Raw genomic sequence first — 27,635 nt, forward strand, 5'->3', positions numbered from 1 at the left:
GATTCAGCAGCTGCAGAAACCCGAGTGTTGTCGGTGAGATGCTCCGGTCCCACCAGGAGCAAAACTTTGATCAGGCCCAACCGGCAGGTCCGGTCGAGTCGTATCTGAACCGATCCCCTCGAGGGGGAGGAGAGAGAAAGATATAAGAGGGGAGGGAGGGAAAAGAGAGAGGCCGGTGTGTTTCATGCTGCGTTAGCATCCCCTCAGCAACTCCATCAATACTGCACACAGCCCTGGAACTGGCGGAGGTCTTCTGTGCTGCATTGGTGAAGCAGAGCGACTCCCACGACCGGTCGGCTCAGTCTGCTGTTGAAGGGGCTCGGGCTGACATCACCGCTCCAGAACCTCTGCCGCACAGTAGGAGACAGAAGTCAGGAGGTGTTGGAATCATTCAGGGAAAGAGGGACAGAACTTGCTCTGGGACTCACTATGCTGCCGGACTCTGAAGGAAAAACCTGAACTTGAGGGAGTTTGACTGGACCCGGGTGCACCTGCTGGGATTCTACTGCTGGTCTGGTGAGCTGGATTATAATCTATGGAACAATGATTATTTAATTTTTTTACACTTGATTTACTTTCAGAATGTAAACAGAAGTCTTAGTGAAGTTGCTCTGTTGTCGACTTCATGTTGTTAAAAGATAATCTGAACATATTGAGACTGTTTTTAAACTCACAACATGAAATTTGAATGTTTGGGGTCAGAGAAGTAAATTAAAAAAAACGCAAACATAATAATTGATGCATAAAATCAAAACCAAAACTACAACATTATTAATAAATAAAATTATTAGTTTAATGTCAGATTCTTGGGTGCAGAAGCAGAATAAAGATGATATGTTGTATTCAAGTTAATTTTAAATTATGTAAACATAATAAACATATTAAGTTAACTAATGGTTTTCCAAACATTTAAAAACAAGTAAACAAAAGATTATTTTTTTACGCAATCCTCTGGCTTATCAGAAACGTGGAGTAGAGGAGGCGTGGTCAATTATTAAGTCAGATTGTGATGGACACTTATCAGTGGAGGATCAGAAAAGCTCTAATCTTTAACTCACAGGAGCAGTAAAACATGTGTGTTCAGTTGAAGGAGGCAAATTTAGATTGAAAGGAAAAAAGTTTCTGCCATTAAAAGAAATAAAGATGGACACAACTGTTCATGTTATTCTTCTTTTGTAGATATTTTCCACATTTATTAGATCAAGATATTTCCAAAAATCATTAAAAAATGCTTGTAAAAATAAGTTTTATACACAAAATTAGATTCAAACCTCTAGTCTGGGGGCCATATTCAGCTCACTGCCTCACAAATCAGGGGGTGATGATAAGGTCAATTAACATGATAGAAAACTATTAAAATTGATTATTATAAATTACTTTATTTAAGTCACAGATCACTACTGGATACTTTTCTAATGTTTTATACACTTTAATTGTTGAATTGCCTTTTATTTTAAATAAACTCTTGAAGTTTATTTGAAAAGTCAATTCTTGTGTTGTCGTTCAGTTTTAATCACAGTATAGTGGGTTTATATTGTTTTGTGTAGCGCTTATGTTAGCCCCAGTGCTATATTCTTGTCTGTCACTCAGTTGCCATTCATTTAAATATATATAATATCTATATTATATAATAACTCACTGTCTAAAAGGCTTACTGATTTTGTAACAAAGGAAAAATGTTACAATTTAATCTCATGACACAAATCTACATCTATGTTCATGCTAACTACGCAAGCATGAACATAGATTCTAAAAAGCGCTTCTCCCCAGTTTATGTTGAATTGTAGCCATAAAAATTGAAACGTTTTAACCATGACATAACTTTCTTGTCTGAAGGATAAACCTGAAGAACAAACAACAACAATATACTGGACAGTTTTATGGCGTAATGGCTGCTCAGGACTTAACCAACTAGCTAGCATTAACTTTATTAGTAATAATTTGTTACTTAATTAATTTTAATGAGTATATTGAGTGATTATTTTAGAACAGAACATGTATTTTACCAACTTGTGCTGCTAAAAACAAGCGGATCAGCCATATCATTATGACCATTCGGGTCCCTAGCCACCCACATATCACAGATTTTACTTTTTGAGGGCCAGAAGATCTTCCACAGTAATGTCTTTGATAACTGCAGGACGTTGTACCCTAAAGGACTTCTATATGAGAAGGCCCTACACAGAAACAAGATATATATGACATCTTGGTGCCGTCCTTGATCCAGTCACTCGCTGGTCAACATTCCAAACCAGTTTCTTGTTGTTGGTCCGTCAACCTCTGCCAGCATTCCTGCGACTGGAAATACACTGTTTTGGAAGTGAAGGCGGCTAACAGAGGGTTTGCTGGCAGGATTATTAGCACTGCTTGGGGACAGGCCCAACACTGAGGGATCTGCGTCATATGTTTTGAGGAAATAAATCTGCTTAGCCTACTTGAGTTTCGAACAGAAAAGCTCCGGTTTACTGGGACTCCACCATTCCTGCCGTCCAACTTGTTGTTCATCACAGTTTTCAAAGGCGGGAATGTAAAAGTAAAATGTGTTTATTTTTGTATGGGTTTTCTGGGCAAAGCAGTTATAAGGTCTTGGATTTTGATATTTAAAACAACAACTAGAAATTCTGCTCTTACAAGAAACCAGAAAAAAAAGCAAAAGTATCCGTATTCCAATATTATGGTATAGTTTATGTTAATAAATCGATCTTTTTAACTTGTTTCCTGGCTGACAAAACTGTTTAACACAGCTCAAGATGCTACCACATAAAAACATACATTCTCGAAATCCAATCTTTTAGCTAAGTTAATTTTAGCTAAGTTTAAAGCAAACTTTATTGGGAATGAAATGAATAATAAATAAAGTCTTGACCTTAAGATATAGACTGAAATATTTACCTTAAGAAATGATGTTCCTTTGGGGTTCCATTTTTCACATTTTTGTTTTAAAAGTTGCAATAAGAAAACATTTTAACTTGTTGTATTTGTTCTGCGCTTTATGGGAAGATACAAATCAATTGGGAAAGTGTGTATATTAATAGAAATACAAAATAGATAGAGCAACATGTATGTGCTGTATAAATAAAGTTTGAAACAATCTCAGACACTAGTTCAAACTTTTATTTTAAAAAGTGTGTGGTGTTTTTCTCTTAAGCCAGGGACTCTCTGTGAATCTTAAGATTAAAAAAACGGATAAAATAAGCTTAATGATGATGCAACTTTCATCCTGGAAAAGAGAAGTTGAGATGCTGCAGATCTTTCCATTCCTCACTAAGCAGCGCTCGGTTCCACACCACGCATTTGTGTGTTTTCCTGCACTTCAAGGACATTAAGATGTGCTCTGAATATCAAACAGGCCCTATTGGTTCCAGCTCGGATGTGCAACGTGGTGATAGATCACTCCACGAGGCTTCACCTGACTTCTGGGCTGTGGCTCCCTCACTAGTTTCCTAGATGTGCGAGTGAAATACCGGCGCCTGACGGAAAAGCGAGGGAGAGACGTGGCAACAAAACAAGAGGGATTTAGAAACTCAAGAGGCCCCGGCCTCCCTTTAAAGCACAGTGTGACGAGAAAGTTAATAGCTGCCGGACTGCAGTTAATATTTAACAGTAACCACATGCAATATGCATGAACAAAGGTAAAAAAAATGTGTGGAAATGTTGCCAGGTGGGATGATAACTACCACTATTACGATCATTCACAGCCTTGATGACCACCGTCGATCAGTAACTATTGACCGCCTGGTGACCAAAATAAAATGTTCAACATATGTCGTTGACAGATGATGTGGAGGGGATGACGTGGGCGATGGCTGACCTTCTTCACCTGCTGGCTCTCACATCCTCGGTCCAGTGTTCTCAGCACCTCTGCAGTCTCTGACCCCCACACCCTTCTCCCCCTCACCCGCTCTCACTGGCCCCGACTCCGGGGGCAACATGGGAGGATGCTTCTCCAAACCCAAACCAGGTACACATTCCAACCGTGTTTGGTTTATAAAGCGATGCAGGATCTCTTTGAATTCTGTTTGGAAGCTGCTGCTGCCGCCCCCAAAGCCTGTTACTCGTGTCCTCTCACATCCAGCCTCCTCTCTGCTTTTAAGGTGTTTGTGGAGGAGGAATTGTAATGGTTCTCTGTGGCATCTTGGTCAAGAGGATTATAAATTGAAGCATGTACAGTATATTATAAAAGAAAAGATGCAAATGTTGAATTTCTTCTCCCTATAGCTTCGCTTTTTTCCTGTAAAACAAGACGATCCAGTGCTGTTTCATGAAATCGCCTATAAATGTGTTTAGAATGTAAAAATAGTAGAAATCGGTGCTGGTACATGATGGTTGTTCTCTCTAGGAGTCCCTCAATATAAAAATGAAATGTCAAACACTATGCTTCTCAGGTGCATTTGGCTGTGGTAAAGAAAAAAATATGAATTATATGAATATTATTATTGAATATAAACAAAATATGAATAGAAAAATAGGAAAGGTTTCTACCTGTCCCTAAAATCAAGTATTTGTAAACCATTAAAAAAAAGAAATCATAATTTATATTATGTAATGGCTGGATGTCTAACAAAGAATGAATCTGCTTTTGAAAAATCTAAATCGGAAAATGTTATTGCCAGACATGACACATGCTTTTGTGGTAGCATCACAAAATAAGATAAAATTAATAAAAGAGATAAGTGAAAATCAACAAGTTGAAATAAAAAATAAATAAAAAATTTTTTGCAGGTCTTATGTATTTTAGATAAATGTACATTTTTTAAATAATAGTTTGTCAAAGTGGTGAAACAACATTGTTTCAGTGAAAATATTCAAGATTGTTTGTTAAAATTACTAGTGTAGCCCAACATTTAGCTAGTCAATAAACATGAAATCATGTTCTGTTAAAGATAAAAATATAACATAATTTTGTACAATGTACCTTTTCTTATCATTTGCTGTTCTTAAAGTAAAAAAAGCTTTCAAAATATATTTCAATAACAAGCTAACAGCTAGCTGCTAGCAACAAAGTAGTTAGCGGCATGCAGCTAACAAGAGAGCTAGCTAACAGCACAGATTAGTTAATGATGCCTAAATCTTCTCTTTACCAACAATTGATCTCATAGCAAACACATTGGTAAGTAAGAAACAACTTTAAACTATAAAAAACAGAATTATTAACAAATGTATGTGTAAATCCTACTCTTATAACTTATTTCGTTTTAAAAAAATAACCCTTAAAAAGTATTGAATCCAAAAAACACATTTTAAACAACATTTAAACCTGAGGGAAAAAGTAAAATAACTAAAACGAACATAATATTTTGTGAAGCAAATTAAACATTATTGTGTAAAAGAACAGTTTGTAATGTTAAAAAGATATATAAAAAATGTTTGTCCATAGACGGGCAAAAAAGACGTTGAGACACATTTTAAGAAGTAAATAATACATTTGTTTTAATAAAAAACTACAGATTACTTCAGCTTTTCACATAAAGGCTGGTAAAAGAAACAACAAGAGAATTAAAGTCGCTGCGTTATTCTGGAGGTGACTCCAAGCCACACTAACAGTCAAATGTGCTGTTTTCATTAATCATCGCAACAGATTCTCTTTCCCTCTCCGAAGCTTTTCTCTTCAGCAAGTGCTCTCACTATTATGATTTTCCATTGATTTTAATTAAGACGCCCCCAGCAGGGGAGAATTCCTGCCAGATTAGTGTGTAAGAAGTGAAAGATCAGCACATTTCCTCAACAGATACAGGCCACTGCAGTGTAACAGTTCCTCAACAGTCCTCTAATGTAAAGGAACAAGTATTTCTGAAGCTTTATTCAAGATGGAATTGAATGTAAAGAACTCTTGAACATATATAGTAATAATGAAGATTATTGAAAACATCTTAATCCGCCTTCTTACTTCTGTGTCGGATTGATTTTGTTGTTAATCTTAACAGAGAATTTATATCAACCATCTGCTGCCGCGTGTTGCATGTAGGAGTTTATATTCAACACTAAGACAGAATGTGACAGAAATCCGTTATGACGGCTGACATTTATACATTCCTGAGCTTCCTGCGTTCATTTGTTCTGGCTGTCAGACTCAATATATCCGGAGCAAATTGGTCTGAAGTACAGGAATGGTCGGTTAAATCGAGATTGATTTTCCAGTGACTCAATCCATAAATGGATCGTCTTTTTTCTCTGCAGTTGATGTCAAAGTAGAACTCTCACTCTTGGAAAAAGAGAAAGAGGTGGACGGACTATCGCCGAACGGTAAAGCCAGTCCCTTCGCCGACTGCAGACCTAACGGGGCGCTCGGCCACGGCTCCGACGACGACACCACCCCGCTCCCCGTCTACCACAAGCCCCGGGACTACGTGGAGGCCTCGGTCTGTCACGTCAAAGATCTGGAAAATGGACAGTGAGTGGTTTGGCTGAAGCCCCGGCCGTGGATGATGTGACGCTCAAGCTTTTTGTCGTCCTTTCAGGATGCGAGAGGTCGACTTGGGGAGCGGCAGAGCTTTGTTGATCAAAGAACACGGAGAGTTCTCTGCGATAGGTCACAAGTGTCCTCACTACGGAGCTCCTCTGGTCAAAGGCGAGTTTCTCTTCAATCCCACTTGGCTGATGATTTTGTTTTGTATTTTACTCATTTACATGAGTGTCTCAGGTGATGTTTACTTGTATAAATGATCTCAGAAAACACATTCTACTATCATACTCATTTGTTCTGTTGAATTACGTTAATTGATAAACACATTTATTCAATATTTCCATTTGAAATTCAAATTTCTCTTCTGAGTTCAAATGTTATCAAGTCTGAAAACTGCTGGAGATCCACATATTTTGCCATCCTTTAAAATAAACTGCTTGGAGTCATGAAGGTCACAACAAAAACTAACTCATTAAAATGGAAAGAAAAAGGAATCAACTTTGAGGCCAAAAACAAAATAATGATTTGGCCTGTAAGGAAGTTGAAGGTTTGAGTGTTTCTTAAACTTCCCTTTCCTCAGAAACAATGGAGAAATATTGAGTAGTTTGCAGGTCCAGGTCAATCAATTTTGAAATGAGCATCTCCTGAATGGTTTTGCTTTTAAGAGAGGAGTCCAGGCTTCCTCTGTCCCTTGTCCCTGTGATCGTGTTCTATAAGGATCTACTCAAAACCTGTCACCATAACTGAGAGTCGAAGTGCAAGTGAGCTCTTCCTTCGTCACGATGTAAAAATGGATGACGATCCATTTCACTCTCATGGCTGTTGAATTGATGTCTCCATCAGTGAAGCTACAAGTTAATTGAAGGTAGTCGTGTATTTATATTTATATGACAACACTTGGTTAAAGAAAACCAAAGTACCCTGTTCTTTAGCGTTAGTTGGGCAAATATTTGAAGGTCCCTAAGACAAAAAAGTAAATTGTACTTGGATTTATAGTCAATTAAGTCTCACAATTTTATGAAAAATAGATCTTTTAGATCACAGATGTCAAACTTGACAACACAAGGGTCCCAAAATCTTTTAGCAATCTAAGTTTCTGGCTGTACAAAATGTATATTTACCTTCCAGGCTGTTGCTCCTAAGCTTTGGAACGATCTTCCTCTCTCTGTGTGTTTGATGATCTACTGACTCCTTTAAGAAACATCTTAAGACATTTTTATTTGTTCAGGCTCTTCCTTGATTTTCTGGAACTCCTGTTGTGTTATCAGTTTTATCTTGCCCTTTAAAGTATATCATTTGTTGAATATTGTTTTGATTTTTTAAGCGCTTTGTGACCCTGGTCTGTACAAATAAAAATGACTTACTTACTTACATTAGTTGCTCGAGATTCCTTTCCTTTGATACTAGTTTGGGTTGTTGACATCGATCATATCTGTTCCTTAGCTGAGCTCAAACATCTTTATAAGTAACAATAACAACATTCATTTAATTTATCGTCTTGGTGGGCCGTATTTGGCCTTGAGTTTGTGGTTTTCGATTGTTGCAAAGTGATGTCATCGCGTCTTGTGTATTTTGCATTCCTGTCTGCAGGAGTGCTGTCCAAAGGGCATGTGCGATGTCCGTGGCACGGTGCTTGTTTCAACATCGCCACGGGAGACATCGAGGATTTTCCTGGACTGGACAGTCTGCCGACCTTCCAGGTAACACCTCCCCCCCCACCGACCCCCCAACTCTGGTGACACATTCTCTGTCTAATCTTGTTTCATCAGTGAACACATGTCTGTTCACTGCAGGTCAGAGTTGAAAAGGACAAGGTCATCATTCGGGCGAACAAGCAGGTAATAAGAAAAGAAAGAAGGTGGAGCTTGAAGCTACTTTGATGTTATGATGAATAGTTTAAGTTCCTCTCGTATCAAATATTTGAGATTCTAGGCCCATATCAGTTATAATGAAAACAGTAAGTTACTTATCGTAATGATGAATTGAAGAATAACTTAAAAATACATTGATAATTAAATAAGTAATAATAAGTAAATAGTTACTTATTGATCTGATCCAGCCTTACACCCCAGCTCGGGCTCTGAGGTCTGTGGATCAGAATCTACTGATGGTTCCTGAACACGGTTCCGGACCAGTGGAGAGAAATCCTTCCAGGCTGTTGCTCCTAAGCTTTGGAACAATCTTCCTCTCCCTCTGTGTTTGATGATCTACTGACTCCTTCAAGAAACATCTTAAGACCTTTTTATTTGTTCAGGATTTTCCTTGATTTTCTGGAACTCCTGTGTTGTTCTCAGTGTTATCTTGACCTTTAAAGTATATATTTTATTGAATATTGTTTTGGTTGTTTAAGCGCTTTGTGACCCTGGTCTGCAAAAGCGCTATACAAATAAAAATTACTTACTTACTTACTTACTTACTTATAGTTCTGCTGTAATTTCAATTAAACATCTTGAACTTTTCCTTCAACCTCAGGCTCTCCAGTCACAGAAAAGGTCAAAGGCCATGTCAAGATGTTCGGCAGTCATTAACTCCAGCACAGGCTTCAGCCACGTCCTCATCCTGGGGTCAGGTCAGTGTCAAGAGATCATCGTCCGTTCATTCACGGTGATCAAGTAAAGTAAAGTGTGTGTGTGTGTGTGTGTGTGTGTGTGTGTGTGTGTGTGTGTGTGTGTCAGGTCCAGCAGCTCTGGTGTGTGCAGAGACTCTGAGGCAGGAGGGCTTCACCGACCGCATCGTCATGTGCACCATGGACAGACACCCTCCCTACGACCGGCCTAAACTGAGTAAGGTTTGTACACAGCCTTGAAACCCCAGAGAGAGACACGGACGGACACAAGTCCTGAAATGATGGGATGTTAAGCAACGTATTTTATATAGAAACTGGTGAGAAGTATTGAAAACGAGAGAAATGATTTTATAATTGGTTTGAGTCAGATGTTTTAAACTAATACATAATATATATTGAAAAATATTAACATGCTTTGAAGGGTCTTTAAAGGAAATTATATGACGCTAACAGACCCCTAACTTTCACACTAAGAAACACTATATTTTCCTTTTGGTCCCAAAAAATACATAATTTTCCAGATGAATCGTTGACATTTATCCACTTTATAAACGACAGCCAGTTAATGTTGTGGTATCACCAGATTTTGGTGAACATTTAGCTATTAAGAAGTAAGAATTTCAATCTCTCAGGGGCCACATAAAACGATGGCGGAGTTTGGCACATATATCGTTTAACTACCCAAACTACCTCTCTTAATTTAGTCTTAATTTAACCAGCCTAAAATGTATTTTATTTTTATTTAAGATTTTTTAAACTAACATTTAAATATCAATAAATGTATTAATTTATAATCAATACATTTTTCATAATCTGTTAGTCACATCAATACATCCAACCCAGGGGTGTTCAAGCTTTTTTCCTAGCGGGCCACATTTGACAAGGTAAGAACGAACTGGGAGCCAAATGTCACTGAGATGATAATAAGAATGATCTCATTCAGAAGTTCTAAATATCTTTGAACATTTCAAAACAAACTAAAAAAGAACTCCTGAATGGACAGAGGGAAAATATTTATTTAGGACTTTGTTGTTTTTTAATTTGAATCATTATCCTTAATATTGTTTTGTGGTATTTAAGTAGTGTTTTTATTTGTACAACTATATGTCATAAACCTGCACAAAGGCCTGATCTATCCAGTTGTTTCGACACTTAAATCTCGAAGGCTTTGGTCTCAGTTCAAGTAACATATTTATTTATTTTTTAAACTCTGTAGAGATAGTGGAGGGTGTTCGGATACATTCAGCACTAACATGGTTCCCCTCAGTCCTTAGACAGCACAGCAGAGCAGCTGAGGCTGCGATCCATGGACTTCCTGCAGGACCATGACATTGAGCTGCTCACAGAAAAAGAGGTGAGCTCCAGAAAAAAAGAGAAAAAAAAGCTACAAATCAAGAAACTTTATTCTTCTGCTTCAGGCTGTGGCGATAGACGTTAAATCCCGAACTGTGACCTTCGAGGACGGTCTGAGGATGGAGTACAGGAAGTTATTTATTGCAACCGGAAGCAGGTCAGAATAGAGACTTTGATTTTTTTTTCTGTGTATGAAGCAAAAACATTTGATTCATTTTCGTCCGGCATGAAGACCCCGACCGTTGAACTTCAAAGGCAAAGACGTGAGGAACGTGTTTCACCTCAGGACCCCCGAGGACGCCAACAGCATAGCCAGGCTGGCCAACAACAAAAATGCTGTCATCGTAGGAACGTCGTTTATCGGTGAGAAAAAAAAGAAGATTATGTGTTACAAAATATCGAAAATACGGAACAAGATAGGATTAATAAAAAGATAATGCAAAAATAATAAACTTTAAATGAATCGTTGCTGCAATTACACTACTCAAACACTAGAGGTAGACATAAACACTGTTGAATCTGAGTTGTTCGTATTGTTTTATTATCATGACTTCTATGGGTCTTCTGCTGGCAGGTATGGAAGTGGCTGCAGCTCTGACTGACAAAGCTCACTCAGTCTCCATCATCGGGATCGAGACACTTCCATTCAAGAAGGCATTGGGAGAGAAAGTGGGGAAGGTCATCATGAAGGTGAAGTCTTCACTTATAAGAACAAACCTCGTTTGTTTTTTTTAGGTTCAAACTGATGTGTTTTTTGTCCCGGCAGCTTTTCGAAGCCAACAGAGTGAAGTTCTACATGCTGAACGAGGTGTCGGAGATGATTGGTCATCATGGACAGGTATTCTGAAAGTGAGAGAAACAGCTTGACGTGATTCCTGGTTCTTCATTGTCAGGTAGAAAATGTTCACGTCGAATTATTGTTACCGTGCATCAAGAGGGATGTTTCCCTAACGACTGAAAGAGTCGTGGCTGCGGTTGATCAAAGCTTTGAAAATGTGGCTTCACTCTTGAACTTTCGACACGCCTTAAAAACATCATCAGACTAAGATAAAAAGCTGAAGCTAAAGCTCTACTCTGTGTCTCTTACTGATGCTTGTGCTCCTCATCTTAACTAATATGCCTGCATTATTAAAAATCGAAGAAAAGCTGTAAATATATGTGATAGTATTTAAGCCCTTAATAACGTTTTTAACTCTCTTTATTTTCCTTAATTATGCCCAAGTGTTTAAATGAATGAATAACTTATATTTAAATGAATACTTAAATGTACTTGTGTTTAAGTGAAACATGTAACTATTACAAATGTATCATGTAGAACTCATATATTGATTTCCTTGCAGCTAAAGGAGGTGGTTCTGAAGAGTGGAAAAGTTCTGCGTGCAGACGTGTGCGTCATCGGAGTAGGTGAGATCATGATGGAAATATGGATGAAGCTTTACATATGATTATGAACAGCAATGCATGGCTTATCGGAATGTAAAAGTCATTTTCCACAGCAGAAGTTTTTCCTTTGTACACATTTTACTTCATTCATGGACATAAAAAGAAGTATTTAAGTCACATTTTATAATGTTGTTTCAAGCTAATAATCAATAATTATGACGCTCTAACTTGTGTTATATTTGGAAAAGTAGTTTTAAGGAACTCCTGAATTCAAAATGTTACTTACTCACAACGTTTTGAAGAACACCTACCCCACCTATAGGTGTTGGCTGAATCAAAAAAGCTCGATGGTTTCGAATATATATTTGAACTTTTGTGCGTCTCCTGTGCAGGGTGTGTTCCTGCGACAGGCTTCCTCAAACAGAGTGGCATCCACTTGGACGCCAGAGGCTTCATCCCCGTCAACAAGGTATGTTGATACATCTCCGTTCAGCGGAATCTGCCGCACGTGCTCATGGGTAATGTCGATTCAATCCGACTCAGGTCATGCAGACGAACGTGGACGGCGTCTTCGCGGGAGGAGACGCCGTGACGTTTCCGTTCCTGCCGCGTCACAACAAGAAGGTCAACATCCCTCACTGGCAAATGGCTCACGTGCACGGTGGGTGTTATCTCTGCTCGCTCGCGTCCCTGCAGCTCATCCATCTCTTCTCTACGAACAGGTCGAGTCGCCGCTCTCAGCATGATGGGCCGGCCCGCCGAGGTCAAAACTGTGCCTTACTTCTGGTCGGCCATGTTTGGGAAGACCATACGATACGCAGGTAGGATGAACATTTTGATCGGTGACTGTGCTGCCACCTACAGGATCAAATAGGCATTAATCTGTCTCTGTATGGCAGGTTTTGGTGACGGCTTCGATGACGTCATCATACAGGGGGACCTGGATGAACTGAGATTCGTGGCGTTTTACACCAGGTATGTGTCCCCCCGCCCTCATTCCCCCCTGACACCCCCCCACTCTCTAACTGATCCTCCCACAGGGGCGAGGAGGTGGTTGCTGTTGCCAGCATGAACTATGATCCCATTGTGTCCCGAGTGGCAGAGGTCTTGGGGTCCGGAAAGACGATTAAGAAACGAGATGTGGAGTAAGTCGCCCTCCAGGTTCTTAAGTCCCGTAACGATCACAAAAGCCGCTGTGTTCTGTAGCTTTTCCGCGCACACACTTAATCTCATGTAGCATCGAAGAGCCTCGTGACTCACATCACATACAAATACAAGCTGGAACATTGATCACATTATTCACTACACAGTAAGGAAGATGGCGCCATTATCACAGCTATTCTTAACCCTTGTGTTCTCTCAGGGTCAAGGTGACCATAAGGCCTGAAAACAAATGTGTTTGAGGTATCCCTTGGGTTGTCTCTGGGCCAAAGTGAACAACCTCCCTGGCCCAGAAATACATATGCAGTGGTTGTCATTCACCATGACCCTCAGATAACACAAGGGATACCACAAACACATTTATTTTCAGGCATTCGGGTCACCTTGACAGTAAGATAACACGAGGGATACCACAAACACATTTATTTTCAGGCCTTCGGGTCACCTTGACCCTGAAATAACACAAAGGGATACCAAAAACACATTTGTTTTCGGGTTTACGGGTCACCTTGATCCTGAGATAACACAAAGGATACCAAAAACACATTTGTTTTCGGGTCTACGGGTCACCTTGATCCTGAGATAACACAAAGGATACCAAAAACACATTTGTTTTTGGCCCTCCAGGTCACCTTGACCCTGAGATAACACAAGGAATACCACAAACATGTTTGTTTTTGGCCCTCCGGGTCACCTTGACCCTGAGATGACACAAGGGATACCACAAACACATTTTTTTCAGGCCGTCAGGTTACCTTGATCCTGATATAATAAAAGGGATATCACAAACGCATTTGTTTTCAGGCCATTGGGTCACCTTGACCGTGAGATATCACAATGGTTTGAAAACGTTTTTTAACTTTTTTTTAACTTTAAAAAACAGTTTTCTTTTAATTTTGATATTACTTTTATTAAAGTGAACGTTTTTTGAAGTCAGTTTTTTATAATGGGAAATACTATTTTGATTGACGCAACTTTCTTCCATTTGAAAATATTTTTTGTGATTGTAGCAACACAACATTTTGTAGAACACCTACCCCACCTATGATATGTTGATTTATTTATTTAAAGAAACCAGAAGCACATGTAGATGTTGAACGTGTTAAGTTTAGAAAAAATTAAAAAACGTCCATGTGCCTGTGAATGTTGACGGTGTCTCTCATCTTCCATCACGCACAAACTAAAACCTCAGGATGTTAACGCGACTCGGCAAGTACTCGCTTGAAAACGTTTGGTTTCCGTCTCACTCCTGGACGAGCGTCGACCAGACGGTGAACCTTCTCACTCTGTTGCAGGACGGGAGACATTTCCTGGTTGATCGACAAGGGCTCGCAGTAACTCACCAGGACACACAACTCTTCGCCGGTGTCGACTATCTTTCCAAGAGGCGACACACAAAAGGGACAGAAAGAATCTTTCTGGGAAAATCTGGACTATTTTGACACAAAAGCAATAGTTTGGTTGCGAGGCCGTGCTGCTACATCTACCTGTACACTTTGTTTATAAGACACTTTTGTACTAATACTACTGTGTGTAAATATGTATCACGACTGCTGTACAACTAGTGACTGTAGACACATGATTGGTTAGTGTTATGATCTGCATGTTTTTATTCTGTGGAACACGAATGGCAGCCAAACCCGCTTTAACAGACTCACTACAAACAGCTTTAATGTACTTTATAGTTTATTTGTTTCATCAGTGAATCACAGTTTGATTTTAGATGCTAATGCTAAAGATGCTAACAGTAGATTGTTGTTTTTGGTAAAGAAGGAAATTGAAAATCTCTTCCCCGACTATCTTTGCTTAATAAATATAACTTTAATACATTGAGTGACCTTGAAATCAAGCAAATTTAAATTCCATAAAATGGTGCAATTCATATGACAACATTGTTTTACAGAGACACCTTTTTTTTAAATCAAATAAACACACCAGATGTTTAGGTAAAATAGTTTTAATAATAATTTACACAATTGCATATGTAGCACAACAGCTGGGTAAAGAACATGAAGAGTTTTAAAGATGATGTCAAATACATGGATTCACAATTGACAGAATTAAAATACAACTTTTGAAAATTTCAAAATAGTTACCTCTTATATAAAAAGTTTAAAATCTATGGCTTTTATCTGGAACTGCTGAATCTAAGTTCAGTACTTGAATAATCAATTTGAAAAAAGGCATTTAATACTTATATAAGTATCATAGAAATTCAGTTTAATGGCTAAAGATCAGATAATATTCTTTATAAAAGCTGATGTTTCCAGTCGTCGGTCCAAGAAACTCCAAGAAGATAATGAATGTTGAAGGTCGCGGCGTGAATCGCTGGTTATTCATGCTAACTCTTGTCAGTGATGTGACACAAGACGCTCATTGACTGATGGCTCGGTCTCGAGGTTTGTGTGCAATGATTGTGACAAATGGTGTCACGAGTAGGATGGTAACATGAACCCGTCTCACGTTAGTACAATGAACGACAAACACGATGAGATCTTTAGAGATGCTGAAGAAAAAAATAAATCTCTGCCACAGAAATGAAAAAGGGGAAGTTTTAGACAGGTACTGACCACTGCAGACTTGTAGCATGAAATGATAGCCACTATTATATCAGAGATCCTACTGTTAGAAGCGATCAAATGAAGGGTGGAGAGGGTTGAACACTTTCATGAAGGAAGGTTTACGTTACAGTCAGTCACAGGAGCGTAAATAAAAACAGGATTTTCCAAAAGTACGTTCGACTCAAAGAGCTTTTGGTTAATAATTTAAAACATGAAAACTTCAGAGCTCATGAACACAACCAGCAGAGTTGTGTTGTCCAGTGCAGACATTTTGACAACTTACACACACAGATGTTTGAATTCATTGGTTATTCTGCAGCAAATCTTCCATCAATCTCCGGAGCACACGTTTGATATTTCACAGTTAATATATAGAGGAAATTGAAGTCAGTTATTATTTAAGATTTCAGTGTCTCTCAGTCGACCTCTGTAAACACAATCACATCTATATCATCATTATTTGTCATAAATAGTTTGTAGTTAAAGACACCGGGGCTTATGAAAAACAGCCTGAGATTCATTTCCATCTTTTCTTGAGCAGAAACACCTTTTTTTAGTAAAAACTATTTCATTCACATTTGATCAAAGGAAGATCACAGGAGAAGTTTAAAAAAAAAAAGGCACAACCATGAGAAGATCATGTTGGCAGTGATTGCATCGATTTTTCCTGCTGGCCGTTTGTATCGATGTCTTTCGGCTCAGCGAGGGGTCAGAGGTCGTATTCTGCCGCACACTGCTGCAGGTACCAGTCGTATAGTTTGGCCTGTTGATGACAAGAGTTAGCGTCACGACTCATGCGCAATAATAAAATAAAAATAAAAACAACCTTTCTGCTCTTCACAATGTCCTGGATATAATCGCTGTACTCGGCCATCGTCCGCTTCTCCTTCTTGCTCAGAGTCTTGTTCCGTCGACTGAGGACGAGACAAAAGTATTTCTCACTAAGAATCCCGAGAGTTTAAATGTTCACCACTGACCCGGAGAAGTACTTGGCGAGATGCAGCAGCAGGTAGCAGAAGGCTCCGAAGAAGATGACGCAGACCACCTGTCCGTCCTCAGGTATCCAGTCCCAGAAGAACAAGACGACCCCCTGTGGAGGGTCCGGGTTGAGAACGCACGCTCTGATCATGATTGACAGTGTGTCACTCACCGAGACGGCTGAGGCGGTGTGAGCCGGACTCTCCCCGCACAGATCCACCAGCTGCTCAGAGGAGAAGGTGTTGACGATGAAGCTGAGGATGAAGAGCAGAGGAAGGAAGACGCCCAGAGCTCCGCAGAGCCACGAGTGCAGACGGACGCTTCTGTTGTAGGCGGCGTCAGCCCTGAAGGGAAATACATAACAATCATTTCTTTATTAAAAAATGTTGAATTATTATTATTTTTAATAATAAATATTAATTTACAATGTATTAATATTTTCTAAATTAATCCAATGTTATAGTTTAATATTCTAATTCCAATAATAACGTTTTTTTTTCTAATTTCAATATTTTTAGCCTTTTCAATTCATTATAAAAATGTTGGCACTAGAAAATTTACTTTAGAAAATCTATTTTTGAATCATAAGAATCAGAATATCAAACTCAATGTGTTAAAAAAACACTTAATTCATATTGAAAATATTCACATTTTTCTCAAATAAATGATTTAAAATTCAACATTTCAATACATTCATTATTGAATTAAATTATTCAATAAAGGAAATTCAATATTTCAATATAGAACAAATTGCTTTTTTTTATATCCTTTCAATACATTTTTTTTTCAGTTTCAACTTTTAAAATGTTGAAAAAAATATATATAACTTACTTCCATAAAAAATCCATAAAATAAAACAAACCTTTTAAATGTAATTAAAATAAGACAAGACAAAACATTTGTGTACATAAAAGAGAGACTACATGTGTTTAGAATTTAAAACCTGTTCTCAAAAAATTGATGTGTGGGTGTGGTGCGTTTAATAACGTAGGATTTTCTATGGTGCATTCAAAGGCGTACGGAAAAAAGGATTTACCAGTAAAAGGATTCAAGATAAAAACCAAACAAACAATTTCACATTTAAAGATCCGTGTGGACTTGAAATATCTCAAGAAATGACACGATGAAAATGAGTTCAGGGAAAAAACACAATTTAATTTGATTTTTTTTTGTCTAAACTACTTGGCACTTATATGATATTGAACAATTGTATTACTAACATTTTAGTTCCAATTATCCTTGACTTAACCTATAATAAAATGTCATTAGTTCGTAGTCACATCCATTACTAACATAAGACTAAAAAAATGCAATTTTTAACTGCACTAGATTTCTGATGCAAAGACTAAACTAGACCAAGATTAGAACTGATGACCAAAGACACCAGTGGCAGCTCATGTTAAATGATCCTAGAACATCCTATAGAACATTTAGACGGAACATTCTCACTTGTCTTGTTGAAGCTTGCTTTGTATGGTGTTACAAATGATGTCACAGTCCTTCTCCAGCTGGTCCAGGGTCCTCTGGACCGCCTGGTTTATCGTCTTCTCGATGGTCTGACACACTCTGTCGATCTGGTTTTCACACCTGCTGGGCTAGGACATACGAGTCGGCTGGGATTAGTTGACAAAACCTCCAAAACATCAAGTGAGAGAAAGATGAACTAAAGCTAAAAAATGTCACTTGAGTGACTAAATAACCTGCAGAATGAATCATATACAGAAGGAGCAACACAGAGAATTTACATCCAAGAATAATCAAAGCTCTGGGGTTTGAAGTGAAGCGGCCGATGCTTCACCTCTCGCTAACAACATCCCCAGGCATTAAATAATTTGCAACTCTAGTGCAGGACAATCACACTCACCTTCTGGGCGTTGGGTATGTAGATGGTCGGCATTTCAAAGCCACACTTGTTAAGTCCTGGTCGTCGGCACAATTCCTGCACGATCTGCATCATCACCCTCTGCAGGGGATCCAACCATCACGTCAGTGTATTGACAAGAATCCACATACGATACGATACACAGGCAACAATACAATGTATTGCGTTAGTGTTGTAACAACGATATATTTGTATTATTGTTGTATTATTAATATATTGTTGTGTATGTTGTTGCACAATTTACAGACCACGTGACTCTTGACGAAGTCGTTACTGCTTTTACTAGTTTTTACACACAGATATGTGCAAACATCAGCTTTAAAAGCTGCTTGAGTCAAATGTATCCTCTCGTCCTCAGTCACTGCGGGATATCATTGTTCCTTTAACTCAGTGCTTCGAAGCCTCGACACTATTGGACACATCACTAGTTAGTTAACTACACTAAATATCTCCCGCTGTGTGCAGTGTGTGCTGATACTCGGTGCAACAACACCATAGAGCTAATACTCGCTGTGCACACTCTGACAATGTGAGCCACTGCCATCTACTGTGCTGGATGTGCAATTACACTTTATTTTTGTACGGCAAAAAAGCATGTTCCGCCCCCCCCTTCAATCGCCCCACTATTTGAGAAGCACTGCTTTAACTGTGGAGGACGTAATGATCGCTGCCATCTAGTGGCTGGAACTTTAATTTCAACATCAAAATGAACAAATGCCTTTAAAAATATCAAATTATTTCACACATTCTTTAGGAGAAATATAAACCATCAAGGAACTGTGATAAAATAATATGTGATTTTGGAAGCCAACATTTTTGATACAGTAAAAATATTTAAGTGTATAAATATTTTCTCAGATCCATATTCAATTCACTGAGGGAGTGTCGTTTGAAACTCACCTGCCGGTCTGTTTCCCTCCCGGCCTCGTCTGCTTTACTGAGGTAGAACATCAGCTTGTCTCCACACTTCTCGCTCAACTTCTCCACAATGTCCAGAGTGCGTTTGCATAGCGCCTGACCCATCGGGTCGAAGAAGACGAACACCAGGTCGGACTGCTCGCCTGAGAAAAGGAAAAAGACATGCGTGAGCAAAACACATTTATTTATTTGTATTCAGTCAAAGAAAAGTGTGAGACAAGGAACGACAGCTAAGGAACAGTCAGTCTCTGTTCAATAAAGTCTTAAAAATAGTTTTCCTTATTGTTGTCGTAACGAGACTGGATCTAATGCTATCGTCTTCAAACACTCACCCATCCAGGTGATGGCGTTGTTGACGCTAAAAGGGTAAATCATGTCTCCGTCCACTAAACCCGGCGTGTCCACGAACGTCACCAGACTGAACTTCTTTTGCTTGGAGGTGGAAATCTCGGCCCTCAGATAGTCCATGACGCCTAAAACACAGATAATAGCTGATGATGTTAGAAATGATTGATGCACTTAAATATAGCAACATAATCTACACAACAGCATAAAGATGTGGATTTTTGTAAGCCTTCAAAATCCTATTTTATTTTTTATCATAATTATTTTATGATTTTAATAAACTGTGTTCACGATACAATATCTTTAAATAACAATTAACGGTCAAATATTCACCGTTTTTGATCGTCTTTGTGCTGCAATTAAACTTCCGGCCGCCAGATGGCAGCAGTCACTATATCCTCCGCAGCTGAAGGAACAATGAAAATCCTGAAATAATAAGTGAAATAACTGAGGACGAGAGGATACAGTCGACTACAGCAGCTTTTTTTTAATGCTGATGTTTTTGGTTTAAAAACAAACTAAAGCGACTTCAAGAGTGGTCGGTAAATTGAACAACGACAGAGTCAAGTACTCGACAATACTACAGTAAATATATATATCGTTGCTAGAGTATTACAATATATCATATCATAGCCCCTTAATCATGATCATCTGCACGTGTCAGTGATGGTGACTTAAACCCAAATGTCAATTTGTGAACAAGTGAACTATCTAGCGTTGGGTGGTGGCTTAAGTCTGTTGTCATGGTTACACACAACAGCTCTTCAACTGGCAGCTTTAGCGTTGGGGCGTGGGACATAAAGCTAGCCAGTGAAGAACGACTGTGAGGCAACGCACTCGCTGTCGCCCCCCAAAGGAACCCCCTCGACAACTGCAGGCGACGGACAAGGATGGCAATTGAGAGACACCGGGACACACACACACACACGCACGCACACACACGCACGCACACAGGGGGGATGTCACTGAGGCCATTTCCCAAGAAGAGGCAGGTGTTGAAAACCAGCACAGATCACATCCTTGTGCAGCTACAGAGCTAAAAGCATCGCTGACGTACACATTTGTATTCTCTTATGTTTTTCTCTCGCAGCAGCTTCAGCACAATTTCACACTCGTCCTCCGACACGTATCAAAGACACGTCACTGTCACAGAAAATAATTATCCACGACCTTCTGTCGGCGTGAATTTCGGAACCTTCTGTGATGTGACAAGTTTTTTAATCAGAAACTGAAACTAAAGTGGTCGACGCTGCACCTTCTAGGAACCGATCAAAAGCACAACAAGCTGAAGAAGGAAAGTTCTACCAAGAATCTGGTTACACACAAACACACACACACGTATACGACACATTTAGTAAGAACACAACACGATCCCAAACTCTATCAACCAACAAAAAAAAGCTTCCGATCATGGTAGAAAAGATGAGTCATCCTTGAGTTGTCGTGTCTCCGGCGAAAAGATAAAAGTTGCTGCTGATATTCCTGAACAGATCCGCGTCTCTAACTGTGTGACATTTCTCAGCTGCTGCTCCAGACTCCACTGCACTGCCGTGGATGAGGGCGTGTGACTCATGCTATATACCGTCCGCACCCAGTGAACCCTCGTGCTGCGAACCCTGTCAATGCACAGGCATACATTACTGCACCCCCCGCCCCCTCCTCTATCTCCCTTCCTCCTCCTCCTCCTCCTCCTCCTCCTCCTCCTCCTCCTCCTCCTCCTCCTCCTCGCTGCTGCTGCTGCTGCCACGACAGGCACACCCAGGCTCGTCCACATCTCCAGACAAACTCTGCTGACGCACACGAGGCTGACACAAAAAAAAAAAATCGAAACCCCCCCCCCCCCGAACAAGATCTATCCATGGATGAGATCTGTTGCATATGTAAACACGTTTCTCTTTCACGTGAGAGAAACTTTGTAGTCGTGAGCGTTAGTCAGCGAATGACATACAAGAGCGTCTGTCGATGTGTGCCTGACACGTTCAGATCCTGCGTTCATGAGGTGAATGATTCTGAAGTGTGTAGACGTCAATCAGGGGGAATATTGTTGAGTTTAACATTTAAAATGTTTAAACTTTAATTGAATTGTTGTTGTTTTTTAAAGGATTTATTGATTTATATAGGATATTATTTGTTTTTTTTAATAATTCAAGAAAATTATTTGTGTATTGAAAGGCTTTTATAAAATAGAAATAGAATAGATGAAACTTTATTGATCCCTCTGGAATAATTTAATTCAATAATTTATATATTAAGAGGTTGAATTTCTTTATTTTCAATATAATTAATTAAAAATGTGGAATATTTTTAAGAATAATGATTTATTGAATTAATTCTAAAAGTTAAAAAATAAATAATATAAATTTAATCTTTTTTAATTTTTATTCATAGTCTATTAAATTCAATATTAAAATGTTGGTATAATAGCGCCACCAGACAAGAACCGAGTACCGAGCTACTTGATCGAACTTTCAGCCAATCACACGACACGTACACGATCACGTGATGAAGTAGAAGCCCTGGATTTAAAATCAATGGAATTTTCTGCTGGTATTTTACCAACATTTTTACATTGAACTTAAAAGTCTACAAATAAAAAATCTTGAATTTAAAAGGAGAAGAAAAGTAATTATCGGAATTAGAATGTCCAAAAATTAATTCATTTTGAACATTTTCACATTTTTATATTCATTTATTTAAAAAAAACAACAAACAAATTCAACTTTACAATTTATAAATTATTGTATACAAGTATTGAAAAAAACAAGATATCATTTTAATAAATTTAACTTAAGCTAAGCTTAAAAATAGATTGAAACAAACACACACACACGCACACAAAAAGACACACACGCACACGCACACGCACACGCACACGCACACGCACACGCACACGCACACACACACCAAATGATTCAGACCCTGGTGAGATCAGTGAGACGGTGTCAGGCCTACCTTTGAAATCTAGCAGGGGTCGAAAATGCGGGTAAAGATGCAGCGTCGCATTTCCCTACGAGACAGAAAGAGAGAAAATGAGAAAACGTTCCGTCTCCTTGTGTGTTCTCCATCTTTGTTATTTCACAAGCTCTGGACATGCATGTTCTTCGACAGCTCTGCACATCTATTATTCATCTTCTTCACCTTCACCACAGGAGGACGTTAAGAGAGGCTGGATTGAAGAAGGACGCAGCAGCTGCTGCTGACCTGTCACTGTCCTGCAGGGACGATGTATGTGTGAGAACACCAGACCAGTGCTGATGCTCAGTTAGTTTGACATCAGCAGTGGATTCATGTCTTTGTATATATTTAGCTGGAATCTTCTTATGTGTCACTGATGATCCTTTTTTTCTCCTTCCTCCAGGAAACTTCAAACACACAGCATCACGCCACTGCATAGCTTCACTATGTTGCTCTCAGAATTGCTTTTGACATTTGTACATATGCTTCAGCTTGACTGTTCTTCCACATCCTCCCTTCAGCTTCACTCACAGGACACACCGGCAGTCTTTTCCACCCTGTCTTCACTTTCTTCCTCACCTGCCTTCATCACATTACTCTGGTTGATTTAATGTAAATCTCCACTATAATGCATTTATGATATAATCAGGTTCCGATTTCATGTAATTTTTGATCCATTTAATTTTATGTTTACTTGATTTTCAGACCGTCATGTAGTTACGTGACAGAGAAACAGAAACAGATGTGTAAAAATTTGCTGGAAGAAAAAAAAAGAAGAATGACTGACACAGGGTTTGCCTTTTTTTTTGTTTTAACTCTGCACTGAAATTAATGTGATTTATTATTGACTCATGAATATAAATTATTGCACCACACTTTTAAGCATGATTTTTCAGCAGTTTTTAAAATATTTGCAATTAATGTTAATGATATTTCAAGTTTTATATTATGTTTGTTTACAACTGTAATTATATAACTCAATAAACCTTCACCATTTATGCTTATTTTAGACTTTAGACTTTCTTTTATAGTCATTGCACAGAAGAACACAGCCGTGAAACTGGCAAGAAAATTCCGTTGCTTGGCAACTGTTAAAAAACACAGTGAATTGAATGTATATATAAAAGTATAAATATTAATATTAATCTGTTAAAAATAGTGCAATATAATATAAACAGAATAAATAAATAACGTTTTAAATATTGTATAGAATTAATGTATATAAAAGTATAAATATTAATAAGTTAAAACCTTTTATTTGATATTTTAAATATTTTATATTTATTATTTTATATTTATTATTTGTTATTTTGCCTTTTATCTAAAAAATATTTAACTTTATCTTAACCATCACAAAAACGCATTTTACTGAAATATAAATTATATATTGTATTAGAGAAATAATGCATTAAAAGAGTTAATATTGCATGTTTTATCACATTCGCAATATGGAGGGAAATAATCTTGATTCGATTATTTTCAATAATCGTTTACCCACAACTCAGTATTCTGTCTTACTTTCGTTAACTTTTGTTCCCTTTTTTCTCTCCAGCTCATAGATACACTTCTCACCCTCTCACCTGTTGAATGATTTTCTTTAAATAAAAAAATGTTGGTTTGCCTCAACGTTGGTTTAGTGCGACAGATGTTTTCATCTTTTAACAATATTGATAAAAATATTGGACGTTTCAAGGTAAGAAATAAATAATTTAATCACAAGTAAAAAAAAGATTGAATTCATCAAATAACTTGAATTGTAATCATCGTAACTCTAATTTTACCGTCAAGGATTCCCTTTTCCGTCCGCTGGTGATGAATGTAAATCCCTGAGTTTCTATGGCGACTCCAGTTGTTTGGATGTGCTCTTCAACGTACCTGGAATTAAATAAATTTATAATGTCATTTGATTAACAGTGCAAAAAAAAGGAAAACCGTCTTGCAACTTCTTTTAGTGAAATTATTTCAAAAAATGTTAAGAAATTCAATCTCTATATAAATACTGAATGAATTAATACATATGTAATGCTAATCTTGGACACTGGAATTGTGTCACATTATTAGTTCATTCTGCACCACAGCACTGTGAAGATGAACTAACAGGAAAAGGTGGATTCATGGTCGGAACATTCATAATTCAGCCGATCGTCTATTACCAGTTAATGAAGGAGCTCTTCCCTGCTGAGTGGTTTCCCATTATCATCACGATAATCTTCTTCCTCGGAGGCAGGAGGCGAACGCCGAGGCTGCTGGCGATCTTCACCAGGCCTGAGAGAACGCACATAGTTAGTGCAACGTAACACACGGAGCAGTGAAGGGCTATAAATAACAGGGAAGGGCGTGAGCTTTAGCTTTGACATATTGAGCTCTAAAAGTGACATGTTACTGACTGGCTTGCCATGGTCACTGATGTTATCTGGGGAAGAGTCCACTCCCTCGTGAGACCCTGTAAAGAACACACAGATACACAAACCCACTCTGAGGATTTATGACCAATCGATGGTCATGCGGCAGGAACCATCCATCAGTGACCGCTCCCTGTCCACGCTCCTTCGGGGATGTGAACTTTGGGGGAAACGCTTCTATATATTTATTATTTACGGCTCGAAATGTCGTAGATGCTTCAATAGTGGCAACGTGGACAAATGTAAAGATGGGAAAAAATGTATTGATCATCAGGCAAAAAATGGATGTTATTAGTTTAGAGGCTTAAGATCATCAGAAAACTTTGATTCCCTCATTTCTCCTCACAATTTTACTTTAAAAGGAGTTTTTAACAATATGAATGAACCGGTTAAACAATCTTACACAAATAAAAAAATCTTTTCATGAATGGATAGAGATAGTAACCTTTTTTCTAAGTTTACTGATAATAATATTTAATAATATATACTAGAAATAACAGAATATATGTCATTTAGGAGTCTATATACCATTGTAGTGACGGATAATATATACAACACATGTTTTTAGTTCACAAAGATAATTCGATCCTCTTAATAATTTAGATCTACATTTGCAAATATTTTATTCTAAAAGGTAACAGTGTCACTGAATCAAATAATATGTGTTCGTTTAATATACATTGAAATGCAAAGTTTCGTTTTCTTTGTCAAACAAGTATGTTGGGTTTTGTTTGTTCATTCAGTGGTTAGACCAAAAATGCAAGTATACATCATAAGTATGCAATTAGATATATTGTTTAATGTGACATATATATATTGCTAAAACAGTTTAAGAAAACAAAAAATAATATTAAGAAAGCTATGAATCTCGGTGGACATTGACAGTGTTTCCATGGAGGGAGTCCAATGTCAAGTGACACTGACAGGCAGCTGTTGCAGTCTATGCACTAACTTCACCCACACATTTCAAGTTAATGCACAGTGAATTAAAACCAAACTATAAATACATAAAAGCATCTCCATTCAAGTTTAAAGTCGACTGTTGCCAAGTGTTATTAACACATATTGTGTTATTACTATTCTGCGTTTAAACTTAAACTTAACTTCGATACAACAGTTTATTTTATTTACCGTTTTCGCTGTCCACATACAGACTGTGACATTCTTTCAAGATCTTCTCACTGGGAGTCGTGATCGCAGACTCGAGAGGGTTCGCCACAGACCGCGGCTTTCTGCCCGACATTCTGGTCAAAGCTGCCTCTTGTCCTCGGGAGGGGAAGGATTTCACTGTAGCACCAGCTTATCTGGCTGTGGGGCGCTCTCTTCCGGCCAACCCTCGCTAACAACAACAAACGAATAATTACTTTAACTTTTCATTTATTTGTTAGAATTTGTTTTTATTATTGGATTGAATTTTCAAATTTCTTATTATTTAACGCTATGTTATCACGTTTATGGATTGTATATATTTTTAAAATAACAAGGTTACTATTGAGATCCATTGTCTCTTGGATCTGCCCCGGGGCCTCCTCACCCTTATCTATGTACATGAGATTTCTAAGAGGGACATTGAGGGGACATATACATATGGTTCCCAAAGGGAAAGTTTCTACAAACAATAATGTATATTAATGAAACCAAAAAAAGTCACCAGATCAAAGAAGATGAAGATTATTTTATATTCTGTTTTAAAATCGTGGCAGATTCAGAACATGTGATAAACGAATGACTGCGTCATCAAGCACAAAAAAGATCTCTATCAGACAAAACTCCAAAATGAACAGGAAAGTTGTCTTTGAATACTCTCATGGGATTCCCAGATCACAAATTCTTCTTCTTTTGAGCAAAAGCACTTTTGTTTCGTGGCAGCAGTAAAAATTCAGACTCACGATGCTCTTTCATCTTTCGGGATTATGAGTTGAACAACGCAACAGATGCTCTGACCTGCCATAAAGAGTTCAACTTATTTACTTTGAGGCTCCAGGCTCTGTCAGGAGGCTTTTGGATGACACACCGGCTTCCAGGGAAATAACCATCGTGACCTCAATATCAACAATATTATTGTGTTGTTTAGTGTCAAATATTTTGTTGTAGATATGATCGCTGGGTAGATTTGAATAATAATTAATGATCATAATAATTTAAACGCAACACATATTGTATTGCATTTAAAGTATATATATATATATATATATACAGTATAACTATATATTTTTGTTCACTTTTTGAATTGTGTCAAACATTTATGCTCTATTGAAAATCATGGCTGAAGAAAACCCGATTGGCCATCATTTGTCAAAGTTTATGGATTTTCAAATGTAGTTTGTGATGTTAAGAGTTTAATTCATAAAGATTAACGATGACAGATACTAAACACCCAACCGCTCACACTGGGCTTCCAATAGATTATGTGACATAATATTTTTTGATTCCACATTTATTTCACTGGATCTTGGTTTCTCTGGTACCCAAAATAAATGTCTATTAGAATGGATGAGTAACTAGTAACACCGACTATTCCTTTCTTTTTCTGGGTCATAATAACTACCTGCAGATGAGAGAGTAAAAACATAACATCAAATAAACAAGACAAGAGAGCTTTGTTGTCGTCTGGAAAATGAGAACAATAATCCCTCTTTGGCTTTACAACCTGGAATGCACTTCACGGGTCGAACTGTTTCCCCCATGGGGCCTGGATCACATGCTGCACTTCTCAAGTATAAAATCA

General features: G+C 38.1%; 2 protein-coding genes across 2 annotated transcripts; one reads left to right on the top strand and one right to left on the bottom strand.

Annotated features, from left to right (window-relative positions):
• Positions 1–206: 206 nt before the first annotated feature.
• Positions 207–14,652, top strand: aifm3 (AIF family member 3). Its single transcript, XM_087800824.1, has 20 exons — positions 207–516; positions 3,777–3,961; positions 6,178–6,391; positions 6,459–6,568; positions 7,994–8,103; positions 8,197–8,241; positions 8,876–8,972; positions 9,079–9,191; positions 10,237–10,323; positions 10,388–10,479; positions 10,555–10,685; positions 10,897–11,012; positions 11,089–11,160; positions 11,663–11,726; positions 12,098–12,174; positions 12,249–12,366; positions 12,428–12,526; positions 12,605–12,680; positions 12,746–12,850; positions 14,162–14,652. The coding sequence occupies exons 2-20, from the start codon at positions 3,931–3,933 to the stop codon at positions 14,202–14,204; spliced, it is 1,800 nt and encodes a 599-aa protein (XP_087656950.1). The 5' UTR covers positions 207–516; positions 3,777–3,930; the 3' UTR covers positions 14,205–14,652.
• A 155-nt stretch (positions 14,653–14,807) lies between these two features.
• LOC148087980 (uncharacterized) lies at positions 14,808–26,172 on the bottom strand. Its single transcript, XM_087793546.1, has 12 exons — positions 26,039–26,172; positions 24,659–24,770; positions 24,287–24,380; positions 22,503–22,557; positions 19,538–19,678; positions 19,188–19,348; positions 18,270–18,368; positions 17,855–18,000; positions 16,578–16,749; positions 16,405–16,517; positions 16,254–16,341; positions 14,808–16,190 (listed from the first exon to the last, which is right to left on the bottom strand). Exons 1-12 carry the CDS (start codon positions 26,148–26,150, stop codon positions 16,137–16,139), a joined length of 1,347 nt encoding a protein of 448 aa, XP_087649672.1. The 5' UTR covers positions 26,151–26,172; the 3' UTR covers positions 14,808–16,136.
• Positions 26,173–27,635: the final 1,463 nt, after the last annotated feature.

This window comes from Callionymus lyra, chromosome 1, assembly GCF_982586985.1.
Source record: "Callionymus lyra chromosome 1, fCalLyr1.hap1.1, whole genome shotgun sequence".
Classification (NCBI taxonomy): Eukaryota; Metazoa; Chordata; class Actinopteri; order Syngnathiformes; family Callionymidae; genus Callionymus; species Callionymus lyra.

Excerpts from the sequence above, each read along its gene's own strand:
- aifm3 (XM_087800824.1), top strand. The coding sequence starts at position 3,931 with ATGGGAGGATGCTTCTCCAAACCCAAACCAG. Across the intron at positions 8,104-8,196 it reads ACAGTCTGCCGACCTTCCAG|GTCAGAGTTGAAAAGGACAA; the intron begins GTAACACCTCCC and ends TGTTCACTGCAG. Across the intron at positions 8,242-8,875 it reads TCATTCGGGCGAACAAGCAG|GCTCTCCAGTCACAGAAAAG; the intron begins GTAATAAGAAAA and ends CTTCAACCTCAG.
- LOC148087980 (XM_087793546.1), bottom strand. The coding sequence starts at position 26,150 with ATGTCGGGCAGAAAGCCGCGGTCTGTGGCGAACCCTCTCGAGTCTGCG. Across the intron at positions 24,771-26,038 it reads GTATGTGGACAGCGAAAACG|GCCTGGTGAAGATCGCCAGC; the intron begins GTAAATAAAATA and ends GCGTTCTCTCAG. Across the intron at positions 16,750-17,854 it reads AGCAAGCTTCAACAAGACAA|GGCTGACGCCGCCTACAACA; the intron begins GTGAGAATGTTC and ends ATTTCCCTTCAG.